Source organism: Nansenia antarctica (assembly GCF_963989245.1).
Source record: "Nansenia antarctica genome assembly, chromosome: 16".
Lineage (NCBI taxonomy): Eukaryota > Metazoa > Chordata > Actinopteri > Argentiniformes > Microstomatidae > Nansenia > Nansenia antarctica.
In genome coordinates, this window is record NC_137686.1 from 4,380,134 (window position 1) to 4,396,057 (window position 15,924).

General features: G+C 43.8%; 1 protein-coding gene across 1 annotated transcript; it reads left to right on the plus strand.

The window, feature by feature from the left end:
- Window positions 1–8,875: 8,875 nt before the first annotated feature.
- myl13 (myosin, light chain 13) lies at window positions 8,876–15,689 on the plus strand (the record flags this gene model as incomplete). The annotated part of the gene is made up of 6 exons (XM_080546555.1): window positions 8,876–8,977; window positions 11,559–11,586; window positions 12,812–12,961; window positions 14,926–15,099; window positions 15,340–15,417; window positions 15,661–15,689. 6 exons carry the CDS (start codon window positions 8,876–8,878, stop codon window positions 15,687–15,689), a joined length of 561 nt encoding a protein of 186 aa, XP_080402681.1.
- Between the last annotated feature and the right edge of the window lie 235 nt (window positions 15,690–15,924).

The window sequence follows — 15,924 nt, forward strand, 5'->3', positions numbered from 1 at the left end:
AAGGGCCGACGTTCTCGCCGAAGATGAGAGGAAAAGGGCCGACGTTCTCGCCGAAGAAGAGGCCAAAGATCGAGCGGCGAATAGAGAAAGGGCCGACGCTCTCGCCGAAGATGAGAGGAAAAGGGCCGACGTTCTCGCCGAAGAAGAGGCCAAAGATCGAGCGGCAAATAGAGAAAATAAAGAAGCCATCGCCAAGCTGGAAAGGAAAGCCGCTGAGGCAAGACTGAAGTCAGCTGATAGCGTGGCCGAGTTTGAGAAGGAGACAGCGAAGGTGAAATTGGGGGCCGAAGAAGAGATCGCTGAGGCAAGGCAGAAGGCGGCCGTGATTGAGTTGAAGGCAGCAGAAATAGCCGCTCAAGAGCGCGCCAAACTACTGGAGGCTCAGCGGGAAGCATGGGAACAAGCCCGGGAGGCAGGGCTGGAGAGCGCCACATATGGAGGCAACCGCACTAGAGCCAAGATCAAACTCCCTCCAACAAGGCTGCCCGTGTTCAGCGGGTGTATGAGAGATTTTCATCGCTGGCGGAAAGATTGGGAGAGCCTGCAGCAGCAGGGAGACCCATCGGGGTCGCCAGAGGTGAAGAAACTCCACCTTCTCGAGAGCATAGACCGAAAGGTTTTCGAGGAACTCAAACTCTCGAGCTACCGCTCAGCGGAGGACGTATTCAAAGCCTTGGAGAATCGGTTTGGAGACAAGGCAACCATCGCGCTGCAAATTATTGAGGAATTGGAAAGAATACCAGCGGTAAAAGGAAACCAGCCGAGGAAAGCGATCGACCTTATTCAGGCAGTGGAAAGAGCCCTCATGGACCTGACTGACTTAGGAGAAGTGGGCGCTATGAAGAACCCACTTGTAATTAAGGCCATCGAGAGCAAACTGCCAGATCGCGTGCAGGAAGGCTGGTTTACCTTTGTAACCGAACCCGAAAACCAAGTCACCCCAGACAAGCAATTCGATGCTCTTCTTCTGTTTCTGAAAAGGCAGGAAGTAATCCTCGAAAGGATGGCGCGAATCCGAGGCTCCACAGAAACCTCTGGGGGAACACCGGAGAGGCCAGTCAGATGGGAGAAGAGGGCATTCACGAGGGCCACGGAGAAAGACTCACCGGTAGATGAAGAAGAGGAGGAACATCGAGGTGAAACCAGAGTCACGGGCAGGAACTCGGAAAGAAGAGAAGAGTGTGACATCTGTGGAAGCGATCAGCACGGTGGCAAAATATTCTTCTGCCAAAAGTTCAAGAGTGTCAGTCTGGCAGAGAAACGAGCCATAGTAAGGCAAAGCAAAGCCTGTCAGAAATGTTTGGGCATGCACGGCGCCGACGGGGAGTGTAGTAACCGGTACCTGTGCAGAGTGTGCAAGCGGGATGAAGGAAGGGCAAGTCATCACTACCTTCTGTGTCCCGAGTGGAGTGAGGGAAAGAAGACAGGGCCAGGGTTCGCTGACAAGCAACGAGAATTCCTGGATTCTTTGGGACTCAACCCTGAACAGGAGAGGAGGGCGAAGGCATTCACCAGTAAGGCTTCGATGACGCTGAGCGCGGGCGCAGAAGGCGGAAGTCTCTTCGCAGAGGATGGGCCAGAGGAACATCCAGTACTAATGATGATATTGACAGTCAAAACAGAAGATGGATATGCCCTGGGAACTCTCATAGACCTCGCCTCCGACACAAATTATATCACCAACCGGGCCGCCGATCGGCTCCGACTGGAGCGGAAGCAAGTAACACTGACTGTGCATGGAGTCGGTGGAATGAAGGTCAAGGTCAAGACTAATAAGTACCTGCTAAAGGTCAGAGCGTGGAGCAACAACAGATGGAGTCCCCACGAGATGGTATGCTACGGGCTCGACACAATCGCTCGTGCAGACAAGGTCATCAGTCCAGAGCGACTCTGTAAGTTCTTCCCTGGGGTCGAGAAGGAAGAGCTGGTCCGACCTAAGGAAATCGAGCTCTTGATCAGCCACCGAGAGGGACGACTCGCTCCACGGTGGAGAAGAGGGACGGGAGACTTGGTGCTGTGGGACGGGCCTCTGGGGAAGACCGTGGGAGGAACGCACCCAGACCTGTTTGAAAGTTGGGAAAGATCCGCACACAACTCCCAGACGCACTTTGCGCGTTCTCTGAGAACGGAGGCAGTAAGATTTGAGGAGATCCCCTGCAAGACGCCCAGCGCAAAAGAAGAGGATGGAGACCAGAAGCCGCAAGGTCATGAAAAGACCGGGAGAACAGCTGCAAGCAGCAAAGAGGTCCTCGAGTGGTGGAGCTGGGATAGCATCAGCGCCGCGTGCGAGCCAAAGTGTGGAGGGTGTCGCTGCGGAAATTGTCAGCCGGGCGGGAAAGAGATGACTCTCGCAGAGGAAAAGAAGGTCAAAACCTACGCAATTACCCGCGTCAACATCGGGGACAAGCCAGCCGGATGCATCGCCCAGCTGGCCATGAGGAAGACGGCAAGGCTGCCAGAGGTCGCCCACCTAAAAGAAGAGCGGAGAGCACTTGAGGAGGACACCTATGTAGACGACATTCTAGCGTCTCATGGCGACAGGAGAGAGCTGAGGAGCATCACGGAGGGAATCGAGAGGACGCTCAACGCTGGAGGTTTCGCTCCGGAACCACGGATCCAGTCGGGTCAAAGTGGGAGGAGCAAAGAGGGCCAGCCTGCAGAAACGAGGGCCAATGTGGAGCCAGAGTCAGAGGTGTTGGTGCTGGCTGATCAGCTGAGCGAGGAAACATCCAGGGGAGTGGCTGTAAGTGCTCGAGACAGCGTGAGCATGCTGCAACGGAAAGCGTTCACTGCAGCTGTAACACGCGCTCAGGCGAGGAAGGGGCTGGACCCGAAATGCGGCATTGAGGAGGAAGCAAATGCAAAGGGGACATCCACACCGGTTGGGAGTTCCAGGGACCCCGAGCATGAGGGGGAGAGGCTCTGGGGCGCTGCTCTCATGGACCTGATTGAGCCAGAATGCTTCAGTGAGATAGGCAGGCTCATTCGGGTAGTTGGGTGGGTCCGGCGAGCTGTTAGGCAGTGGTTGGTTTGCAGGAGGGCTCCAGAAGACGCAAAGTGGGAGGCTACACGCCCGAGGGAGACAAGAAGCGGAGTTAGCCTCGGCGTCCAGGAGCTGAACGCAGCTTTCCGCGACCTGTGTCTGGCTGCACAGGATGGAACAGAGTTTCCTAAGACGACTTGGGACAGACTGGTAGTTGAGAGGGTCGAAGGGCCGGGGCTGCTGGTGTGTTCCGGAGGAATCCAGGAGGCGAAGGAGGTGGGAATCCCACTTGTCCCCTACACTGCATGGATCAGCACTCTGTTGGCAGGGGAGGCCCATGGGGCGAACCACGAGGGGTTGGCTGGCACCCTATTGAAGATGCGCAAGAAGGCGTGGGTGATTCAGGACGAGGAAGGAGCGAGGGCCACGATCTCTTCCCAACGCTCGACCGAGACGTTGGGCGGGTGGTCGTGCTGCTTCCCGTGGAGGAGCAGTAGAAAATAACTGTATTAAAGAGAGGGAAAGTTGTGGTCCATTTAGGCACAAAGGACCAATGGACCAAGTGGGAGGTGTTTGGCTAATCCATGGGAGGGTATTTGATTGGGAGTTTATTTTATTGTTTGATTCATTTGATTGGGTAAAAGTATGCATGCAGAGAGTGATTGGCTTAGATAGAAATGGGGGCGGGCTTAATGGAGGTAATCTGGGTGGCAGGGAATCGGAATGACAGTATAGAGCGAGATGGGAGTTGGTAAGTTGAGCTCTGAATGATTGTGTAGTTTGTTGAATCTTTTCTGTTAGTTCGTTCACTGTTAATTATTTACATGTACTAATGGATCAATGTGTTTTCAGTTTTACAATCTGTTTAATAGATGAAGAAGGAAATCAAACCGAATTGTGTCAGTCTCATCATTTCACCCGTACTGCCGGAGCAAGCAGAGGATTCGCCATCAGCTAACTAGAGGGAGAGCTGAACAATGCGTGTTGTTCACAACTACATTTCCCGTAATCAGTATGTAACAGCAAAACTGCATAGATCCCACATGTTACTGTTACGGCTGAACGTGTCCCAAGAAACCAAAAGGGGCTAAACCAAAGTGCTGCTCCAAAAGCCGTACACATAAAGCCAGCCACAACATACGAAACTGTACAGAGTCCCTGAAATGACGTATAAAAGGTAAGCCCTCATATCTACACACAACACACAGAACACAACATCCACTAATAAGGGTAAATAAAACAGGCATCTCCCACTACCTCAATTGTCCCGTCTGTGGCAAGGCGGAACTGGAAAACAAAGGTTTGTGGATCAAATCTGGGGCCAGATATTTAGTGATGATATGATATTGAAGAAATATAAGTAGGCTAGTAACTGTATTACATTTAAAAAATATTGCATGGATGCACAGATATTATCAAATAACCATCAAATATGATACTTTTTCCATGTTTGTGGATAATTCTTACAGTAGCCTACTTTTGTCTGTAACAAAATAGCAAATACAGTCTTTGTTATGTTTGTTATGACCAGCATTGATTAATAAAGCAAAATAGCATTTATGAAATGCTTATTTGTATAAAATAACTTCACAATTAAATAAAACACATTTGCATCACAGTACTATTGTCTTTAATAAAATAGCAAATTATGGTCTTTATTACCAGAAAAACGGATTAACAAAACAAAATAGTATTTGTTCTGAACAATGATTTTGTATAAAATGATAACTGAACAGTTAAACAAAAAACATTTGGATCACAGTACTTTTGCCTTAAATAAACAAATAAGGTCAAATTAGTAAATTCCAACAAGTCGTATCTCAAATTGTATTACTTACTTTGGAAACTTGAATACAACAATAGGGCCTGTAATGCCAAGTCTGAGCAAAATAGGGATTGTGCTTTTTTTTTAGCAAGGGAAATTAACTGACCTACTGAGCCAAGAACCTTATGTGGTTGTTTTTATTGACACCGACAGCAGCAGTTGGAGGGATAGAGGAGGCAAATCCAACCAGACAATGAAAGCTTTTGACTTCTTAAATATAATCCTGGTTACGTGGCATGGTAGTAGTAAACCTTACTTTTAAAAACTAAATTAAAAACATCACAAGGAGTTGTATTCTGTAAGGGATAATCAACAGAAAGAATGAGGAATTAGGAGGTGAATGATAAATACACCAGACAAGCATAATCCATTATGCTTTTACAATCAAACATATTTCAAAATACAGACTCTGGTTCAAAATGTGGATTAACAATGTTTTCAATAATACATGGTCAGTTTAGCTACAACACTGACATTGTCCCTAAAATCTTTTTTGAAAAGCAATTAATCTCAATACATAATGCAAAAACATGTAGGCTACTGCAAGTTGAATCTCAGTTCATTTCCCAAAATAGTTCCTCGATAAATGAGGGATGTCAGATCCAGTAGCTCTCACATGTCTGTATCCTGCAGGAGGAAGAGCCCTATTACGCAAATAGATCCAGATAAGCTACAAAGGCCAATGATAGCCAATTTCTCTGTTTCTCTTTTGGATCATCCACCCTCCTCCCAGAAATGAGGACTGTCCTCATGACCTGTGGAACTCATACTTAGTCCGAATGATAGCCCTGCATGAGGGGCCAGGCAGCCTGTGCACACTGCCTGTGCAGTTCTTCACTTGTACTGCTATAATGCAGAGGTGGATATCTACACTTTTGTACATCCCCTTTGGATTAATGGGCGTTTGTGTTTCATTGTCTCATAATTGAACCCTACCAGTACAGCAAGTCTCATAAATACAGTAAGTCTACAACATGTATGTGGCTCTACTTTGGACATTAGCTTGCTTAGCTGCCCCATATCCAGCTGCGCTGAAGGTCACTGACTGGGGCCAAAAGAACAATTGGCTTTGTAAAACAGCTGGAGCTGTGCCAATAGCAGAGAACAACAGGTTGACACCAGAAATAGAACTGGACCTGCGTGTTTTACGAGTTTGTCATGGGATTGTTATCACAGCCCCCTCGATGAGCAATCACCTGATATGATCTCACAGGGGTGACATTTCGCTATGCAGGGCTTGATCCATTTATACCCCGACTGACACACTCTGTTTCCATTTGTGTCTCCATGTAGGTTGATGGTGGCTAGGATCCTCACGCAGCTAGCATCCAGCCAACCATGAGATACGTGGGTAAAACCATCAGTACAAAGTGTCTTCTGATTATTTGTATGCATACTCATCCAATAATGTTCAATTGATGGTTGTGCTCCCAGATACACATTATATTGTACAGAGTTATGTAGAAACCTAATATGGACCTACTAGGTCTAGTAAAGTAAGTCAGAAAGTCAAATACAGTATGTTTGAGATTACTACTGACAGGTCCATGATAATGACATCTGCCCACTTCGCCTAACTAAGCCTACATTGTTTCTTTGACATAGCCTATGTAGACGTATTATACATAAGCCCCAATGTGGTCTTTATTTGGCTTTCTCTCCAGGTAGAGGGCGTTATAGCCCTGAACACCCCTGGATTAGCATCGTTCAGTGCAGACATTTTCCTGACCGTGTCTCCAAAGCTGGGTCGTTAAACATATTTAACCATAGCTCAGCAGAGGTCCAGCAGAGGATGTTCTTCCTCCGGCAGCTGAAGATATTCAATATACCGCAGAAAGTGATGGTCGAGTTCTACACGTCCATCATTGAGTCCATCCTCAGCTCATCGATCTCCGTCTGGTGTGCTACCTCCACTGCCAAGGACAGAGGCAGACTACAGCGGATTATTCTGTCAGCCGAGAAGGTCACCGGCTGCAACCTACCATCTGTCCTGTACCTGTTCCACTCCGGGACCAGTAAGAGAGCAGGAAAGATCATCGCTGATCCTTCCCATCCCGGTCACTCACCTCTTCCAAAGACTTCCATCCGGAAAAAGGTTCCGGTTTATCAACACCAAAACCTTGCGCCACCTGAACAGTTTCTTCCCCGTGGCAGCGGGCGGGCCTCACAAACAAGCCCCCTGCCTGATTCTGGGACTTCTCTCATCTCATTCACTTTTTATTTTCACTTACGAATACTCACTCATCATAACGAACAGGAAGTCTCTCAACTCATTCAGTATTTACTCGCCAGATTGTTGAAACACTTTAAAGACAATCTGGTCACAGGAAGTGAACAGAAGTTAAGAGGCAACAATTGTAAGCTCGGGAGATTCTGAAGCCCCGGAGCATTCCAGATTGGGTCAAACTCTGACTTGATAGGTGTATTTTTACATTGCTGCTAGTGATGATTCATACATGACTCATGCATGTATGTCACTAGAACAAAGAAATGCAAGCATGAGTCTTCTGTGTTCTATAACAATATGATATCATCAAGTTGATACTGTACGATGCAGACACACAAGAAACGTTATCAACCGAAGTAATGTAAACTGTCATCAGTCAGTGTATTTGGTGGTGGTAATACATTTCACATGACGTGCATAGACCGGCTTTATCAGTCACAATATACCAGGATCTTTAAATACAACCACAATGCAGCTGTTAGGGTTACACGTGCAGGAACAGAGACAAAAGGGTAGAGCATTGTCACAAACAATGCAGTGCTGTCAAAGCACTAACTAACTAGATAGACAGGAGACTAACTAGATAGATAGACAGGAGATGCCACTTTCAGGGCAAATTCAAGGCAGATTGAAGATGATATGGTGACTATTATTGGTGCAGGTTGATGGGTACTACATTTATTACATACATTATCTGAGAAATGTATGTTTTTATTTGATTGATTATATTGAGTCAATTGTTTGTCATTTGAAGTGCTTTTGATTGTTCATGTTGTAAGGAGGGCTCCTCTGAAAGAGAGACCTAGGTCTCAGTTGGGACTGCCCTGCATAAACAAAGGTTACAAACATAAACATTACAAACATTGTTCTCCTAATAATGAAATCATTCCTTGTTGTCTTTAATAAACTGAGCATTCGGTATGGAACAAAAAAAAAAGAATTCTGTTGAATTGACCCTCCGTGGGAACTGTAGGGGAGAACACACAGCACTGTGGATTTATCTAGGGCAAGCTGTTTGGAGAGTTGACAAACACTCCAGTATAAATCACTTTATACAGACAAGTAGTTCTATTACGAGTCATGTAATGGATCAAGCAGCCCATTTCTTTTTTTCTAACAGGTCCATAAGCTGCTATTTGACAGGCCCGGCCCAAGAGCAATTCTAATGCTGCCGGCTGAGGGGAGCTACAAAGAGACTATCTCAGATCTATATTTCCATTGTCTGTAATGCTCTGCAAATCCCCTCCAGATCAAAAGTCATAAATAAATATTAATGAAATATGCAGGGCTTACCCACCGATCATATCCATACAATGGCCCTGCTCATTAGACGTGTCATATTCAGCTGGAGTGCAAAGTAATTGCAGGAGATTATCTATATTATCGTGCCCTTGTATGTTTTGAGAACATTCATCATCTGTTCTCTAATTGTCACCTCTTTCCCCTCTTACACCTTTGCTGAATAAACCAGGAGCTCAAAACAGACTCAGCCCGCACAGTGCCATCAGCCATCAACCACCCCAACCCTTCAGGTTCGATAGAAATACTCGGATTCAGGCATAGGATTTTGACCCAAATTGGTTGCCTGTGTGGCATCTGGATGATGGCCATCCAGAGCTTTCTTCCTGTCTTAAATAGAAGCAACAACTGCATGACCTTTTATAGTACTCCCCCTATTGTTGGCTGCATGGTGGGTCAGGGGAGGGGTTGTGGAGGAGGGGGGTGACACCTGGGGATAGTGAATAAAGAGGCCCAGCTTCTCCTGGTCATCTCTACCCAGACCCTCTGCAGTGTCATTCCTACTTCCTCCTGTGTCTTCTCCTGCTAAAAGCTCCTCGCAATGGCACCCAAGAAGAAGGAAGAGCCCAAAGTAGAGCCCAAACCCAAGGCCCCGGAGCCTGAGCCCGTCAAGATCCCGGAGTTCGACCCCAAAGAAATTACGGTACAGCTTGATCTAGCCTGATCTGCATGGTTGGTGGGGGGATATTACAATGTGCTGACCAGTTCATGTTAGTCAGTATCTTCATGTTGATGAGTAGATCTAGATCTAAATCTCAGAATTAACAGAAATGCTGTAAATTTAATGTAATATTATTATCGTTACCAGCTAAAATCATTATTGAACAATCACAATGTAAATGTCCTTAATCTGATAACTAATTAATCTATTCACTATCCACTAGCCTGGTCTTTCATTGACAGTCTGTGTTTCACCAAAATCAGAGACATCATGTGACGTGATCAGAGTAGTTCATGCCAATGCAAGTCCTACTGTCCAATAGCTTTTAATGGTTTAATGGTTGAAAGACGACGCATAACAGCTTGCTGTGCCTCAATGCTTTTTACATCCAATGTTACAAGCTCTGTACATATCTACAGACATATATAAGACATTTAGACAAAAAGAAGAAGAAGAACAAAAAAAATTAACTAAGTTAAAAGTGCAATATTATTTTTCTTTCTTTATGCTTTTTAATTATTATTATTATAAAATAAAATAAATCTGTTATATTAAGTATTGTTGCTTTATCTTGTTTTGCACATATTTGAAATAAACATATCAATCCACTCAATCAATCAAACATTTGAATAGTGGGCTTGAGTAATCTTTCAACAATCAATACAATTGACATGAACTGTATTGTATTGAAGCTGTAGTTTGAACTTGGTAATTGTCAGGGGGTTGAATTGGAGGCATACCGGCTAACACAAGACACATTGGAAAGTTTGTTTAATGCTGACTTGGCCTCTTCTGTGTGCGTAAACGTTTCCTTGGTTGAGGGAGTAGTCATGTTACAATGCACTGAGGTGAAAGCCACGCAAATGTGATTTTCATTATGTCCATGAATAGCAGACCACCCACACCCGAGTGTCTGCTTTGTGCAAAAAAAAATGAATGCAAAGATAAATACATGTTTCTGCTCAAGGCCATATATCTTTAAACATGCTGAAATGAGTTTTAAAAAAAGATGTTTGCCCTGCTTCACTGTAGGGCTATAGCTATCCAGAGATCAGACACTCATGTATGCTCCTACTGTGCCTGAAACACATCCAACCCACACAACAGTGAAACCACTGAAGGGGTTATGGTTTTGCCCCCGGACGAAGGGCCCCTTTTAAAAACTCATCATTATGTGAAGGAAGATAAATAAATCAAAATAGGAAATTCCTACTTCAACACATGTCTTTCAACTGTCTGTGATACCCAGAAAGGTTGGTGTGGAACAATAACACGTTAGGGGTTGTGGATATTCTCTTTCATTACACAATTATTAGGGGGGTCCAAGTACAAAGTGGTCGAACCCTTTTGTTTTTGTTGGACTCAACACTTCAACTCCACCCCTCGGCTGTGAAGTCGGAAGCCCTGGCTATTAATATTAATAGAGCACTGTGTCTTTGTCTACCTGCATCAAATGTCCACAAATCACGGACGACACTTGTAACCCCCCCTGTCCTACCCAATGGTGTGGTAGTGGGGTAGTGGTGGTCTAGTGGATAGTGAGTTGGATTTGTGATCGGAAGGTTGTGAGTTCAAATCCCGCCTGAAACCACACCACTACTAGTGTGCCCTTGAGTAAGGCACTTTGCCCTCAGTTACTCCAGGGGGGGGAATGTCCCTGTAATTCGTAATTGTAAATCGCTTTGGATTAAAAGCGTCTGCTAAATGGCAAAATTATTAAATTAAAATTAGAATAACAAAGCCGGTTAACAAAGACAGTTAAAACACTTGGTCAGAGGCATGTGTAGTGGAAAAGGGTGCTGGTGGAATCTGACCTACCCTAGACTGAGATGTTTAGAATAAGCAGGAGAGGAACTGGAGCTGGTGGAATCTGACCTACCCTAGACTGAGATGTTTAGAATAAGCAGGAGAGGAACTGGAGCTGGTGGAATCTGACCTACCCTAGACTGAGATGTTTAGAATAAGCAGGAGAGTAACTGGAGCTGGTGGAATCTGACCTACCCTAGACTGAGATGTTTAGAATAAGCAGGAGAGTAACTGGAGCTGGTGGAATCTGACCTACCCTAGACTGAGATGTTTAGAATAAGCAGCAGAGTAACTGGAGCTGGTGGAATCTGACCTACCCTAGACTGAGATGTTTAGAATAAGCAGCAGAGTAACTGGAGCTGGTGGAATCTGACCTACCCTAGACTGAGATGTTTAGAATAAGCAGCAGAGTAACTGGAGCTGAGGAATCTGACCTACCCTAGACTGAGATGTTTAGAATAAGCAGCAGAGTAACTGGAGCTGGTGGAATCTGACCTACCCTAGACTGAGATGTTTAGAATAAGCAGCAGAGGAACTGGATCTGGTGGAATCTCTCAACTGTGTGGGAGGTCATAACAACAAAGACAAAAGGGTCATGCTTAACAGTTTGCCCTCCGTTTTTTTGGTATGTCATTTAACACCATGGTTCAGCACATGCCGTTACTTTGAGATTAGGGCCTAATATTTCATTGCATTTCACGTGTCTGTGCGTCGTGAATCATTATTTTAACACCTTTCCGGTTTCTTTATTTTGCAGCTCGAATTCACCGCAGAGCAGATTGAGGGTAAGATTGTTTTGACAGTTTGTTTGTTTGTCTGTATCAAAATGAGGGTTACACCTGATTGAGAATTGATTGATTGATTGATTGATTGATTGAGAATGTTTATTTTGGTCCCCTATACAATTCACAATACAGATATAAAAAATGTACACAGTCACAATGCATAACACCAGGACCAAAAAGGTGTAGGCTGAAGTTTTATAGGCTTAAGTTTTGTAAGTTTTTTGTAAGTTACACGTTTTGTAAGTTTTGTAAGTTTTAAGTTTTGTAGGCTGAAGTGGCTTATTGCGCCTACCCTTGTTACATGTATGGTTTTTTGTTTTTCCCCCCCCATGAATGCATAATCAAAACATTGAAACTTTTACAAACAAAATTTCACTTACGCATGTCAACAAAAAGTTCAAAAAATACCAAACAAAAACTATATTTAAACCTCTGTTTTATACTTGTTAATCATCTTATTTTTAAATACATTTTTAAATCCTTTTAGTGTACTACACATTTTCATTTCCTTTTCAAAAGTATTCCATAAGTTAACTCCTTTAACTGTTATACATCTTTGTTTTGCATTTGTTCTAATCTTTGTTTTCATAAACATACATATTCCTCTGAGTTCGTAATTACTCTGTCTAACTTGAAATAGTCTCTGGATACAGTCTGGAAGCATCTTATTTTTTACTTTATACATTACTTGTGCCATTTTGAAGTCCACCAATTCTTTAAATTTGAGATCATAGGTGTTTATGAATAATTTGTTAGTTGGTTCTTGATAGGCAGCTCTGTTTATAATTCGTATAGCTCTTTTCACCTAAATTGCAGCCTGAAACAGTTGTCCGATATATTCATCTATCCTTTTTTTCCTTTTAGTGTTTTTGTATTGTCAAATATATACTGTCATCTAAATGTGCCTGACATAATTGCAATTAATCATTGGAGAGCCTACTTTTCAGACAATTATGTTCGTGCCACTAACGTAAGAAATTGAAAAGAAAACCTCTCTTTAGAATCCACAGTCATTATTGTTTTGATCTCGCACCACTTTAATATAGAGTCAGGCAGTGTTATTATCCCCAGGAGGGGGACATCACTTTAATATAGAGTCAGGCAGTGTTATTATCCCCAGGAGGAGGACATTTCTAGCCCCTCCTGAAAGTGAGATATTCCTGAGCCTCTAACAGTTTCCTCTCAGAAAGTGGGATACATAATAATACCACGGCTCTCTTGACAGATTTCAAGGACTCTTTCCAGCTGTTCGACAGGACGCCACTCAATGAGATGAAAATCTCATACGCACAGTGTGGCGATGTGATCCGGGCCTTGGGCCAGAACCCCACTAACACTGAAGTCATGTATGTCCTGGGGAGGCCCAAACCAGAGGGTGAGTGTTGTGGATTGAATTGATTCTTAATAGATTGAGTAAGTTCAAGCACTGGCGGACTGGCGACCGCCCCTCCTGGTGCCCCCACGGTTGAAAAACGTCTCTCTTAAGTGCCTTTTTGAGTGTCAAAAATGCCCTTTTGAGTGGCGAAAATGAGAGGACGTGCCCTATTGGTGCCCCTCCAATGGTCTAAACTCGACCATGTGCCCCCCACAGTTGAAAAACGTCGCACTAAAGTGCCCTTTTGAGTGACAACATGAGAGGATGTGCCCTATTGGCTGCCCTTCCAATGGTCTAAACTTGACCATGTGCACTGATGGGGTCCCATGTTGTGCAGTAGGTGCCCTTTTTTTCTTTTCGCCCCTGCCCTTCAAACAGCCTGAGTCCGCCACTGAGTTCAAGATTTAGTTACATGAGCGCAGAGAGAAATGAGCAGACCAATAAGCAAAAAGCCAAGAGCAAAAGCAAAGAGCAAAAAGCCCCCAACATCGGGCGGGACTCCTATTTATAGAACTGTCCTTGGTCACGAGGTCACTATTCTTGGGAACCAATCATATTATACAAATCTGTGATTGCACAAGTTATGGGCCCTGTCCATAGTCAGAATTATTCACTGCGCCACAGATCTTGGCCCATCCCTTAGGCTTACAGGAAGGAAATGGGCCTTCCTTGAGTGCTAGATTCCAAACTGTAGAGAGACTTAAATTCTAACTATAAAATGATATACAGGTGCAACTCAAACTATTTGAATATCTTGCAAAAGTCCATTCATTTCAGTAATTCAACTTAAAGATGATATAGACTCATTGCATTGTACATATGCATGATTATACTTTTCAGACGGCTGATATTTCTGTATTTAAAATCCTTTTCTTATTGATTTCATGCAATATAAAAACATTCTGAGATATTTAATTTGGGGTTTTCATAAGCTGTAAGCCATAATCATCAAATGTATAACAAATAAAGGCTTTAAATATCTCGCTTTGCATGTAATGAGTCTATATAATATCTAGAGTTGCACCTGTAAAACTATAACATGAGTCTGTGCAACTTCGATCAACAAGGTACCCACGATACACAATGATCCTCTTAGCTCCTGGTGCACTTGTTGTTGTTGTTGTTGTTGTTGTTGTTGTTGTTGATTGTATGTGGTGAGACGTTTTCATGTTTTTCTGCGAACATGCTTCTCTAAACTACTTGCCTCTATAGTTGGACTAATACATTTCTTTGAATTGAATTGAAACAACCAATTCAGACGATGTTCTAATGTGATTCTGCTAGAAGTAGATGAATCCACATCTCGCAATATGTTGTTGTATACAGTAGATCCATATGTATGTCTACATCCAGAGTGAATGGAAAATATTAGCAATTTCCTCGTTTTATTTCATCTTTTCCATTGATTGACTGATATAATTGACTGATTTAGAAATGTCACCCCTTTTGACACAAACTGATGCTGATTTTAGGAGTTTCCCTTTAGACCATAGAAGCGAAGCATGTAGTGTTGCTGCCCCCACTGGCCACACAACAAAACAACACGAAAACTTGTATGTGACATTTTCTAATAGCCACAAACATGTACATATGCATGCAAACAAACCAGATATAAAATAGGCACGCATTTGTCAGTCCAGTGTCATACCACATACGTACCACATACGTCACATTTTAGAAAATGCTTTGTTGGACCAATACTGCACTCTTCATTTCATCATGTCCTGATGGCTGCAGATTCATCATGGACATTTAGCACTATTTTAAAGCTGAAATCTACATACTGGACCTTTAAGTAAAATGACCTCAATGTAATGAATAGAAACAGCTGAAAGTCAAGTCATTAGTTGGTGCATAGCTAATTGGTTTTGACACGATATACAGACAGTCAATTCAGCACCCGCTTTCCCTTTATTAGTGTGTGTACCATTTCTCTGACATTTGGTTTGTTTGCTCTTCCATAGACATGCAGGTCAAGATGCTGGACTTCGACCAGTTCCTGCCAATGCACCAACACATCTGCAAGGCCAAGGACCGCGGGACATTTGAGGACTTCGTCGAGGGTTTGAGGGTGTTTGACAAGGAGGGGAACGGCACCGTCATGGGCGCTGAGCTCAGACACGTCCTGGCAACACTGGGTCAGTTAGAGCATCTTCCTTTCAGTACGGAATGTGATGTCATGTTATGTTATGTTAATTTTATTTCTAATGCGCCCCCCATCCAACTTTTACATCGGCCCGGGTCGCAGAATGATGTCATGTAAACCAGGCCGACATGATTTAAGGCACAATCAATGTGCGAGGACTAATAAAGTAGTAAAGTTGTACTGAAAATAATTGGGAATTTGACAGTGATGTTTCTTCCTTGTGTGTTTCCAGGTGAGAAGCTGAAAGAGGACGAGGTTGAGCAGCTTATGCAAAACCAAGAAGACTCTAACGGCGCCATCAACTACGAAGGTACGCATGTCGCACCTTCTCGGTTCTAGCTGCTTTTGACCAAACATGACGGTTGGGTTGATTTCTAAACACATTCTCCAGCCGCAACACATTTGAACAGATCATAAACAGAGAGGGAAAAGTACATTTAAATCCAGTCAACAGGGGGAGAGCTGTCTTCAGAGGTGCTTTGTGCTGTTCTCTTCCCATGTGTCATATGAACATCTCATTCCCATGTCTCTCTCTCTCTCTTTCTCTCCACAGCTTTCGTAAAACACATAATGGCAGCTTAAACAAGTACAGGTAAAAGACTTATTTCTCTTAGTTCGGTACAGAAAAGGGTTTAAACTCTCTTATGCAATTGGAACGAGTATTTAAGAAGTGTTTTCCAGTTGAATTGAAAACCAAGACACCTGACCATTGAAGATGGAAGATTGCTCTCATGTTGTTCTCAAATAATTGTATTTGTTTCAATTGCACTGTTCATTTTGTGTCGTAATTAAACAGAATGATTCACAAACATGGTTT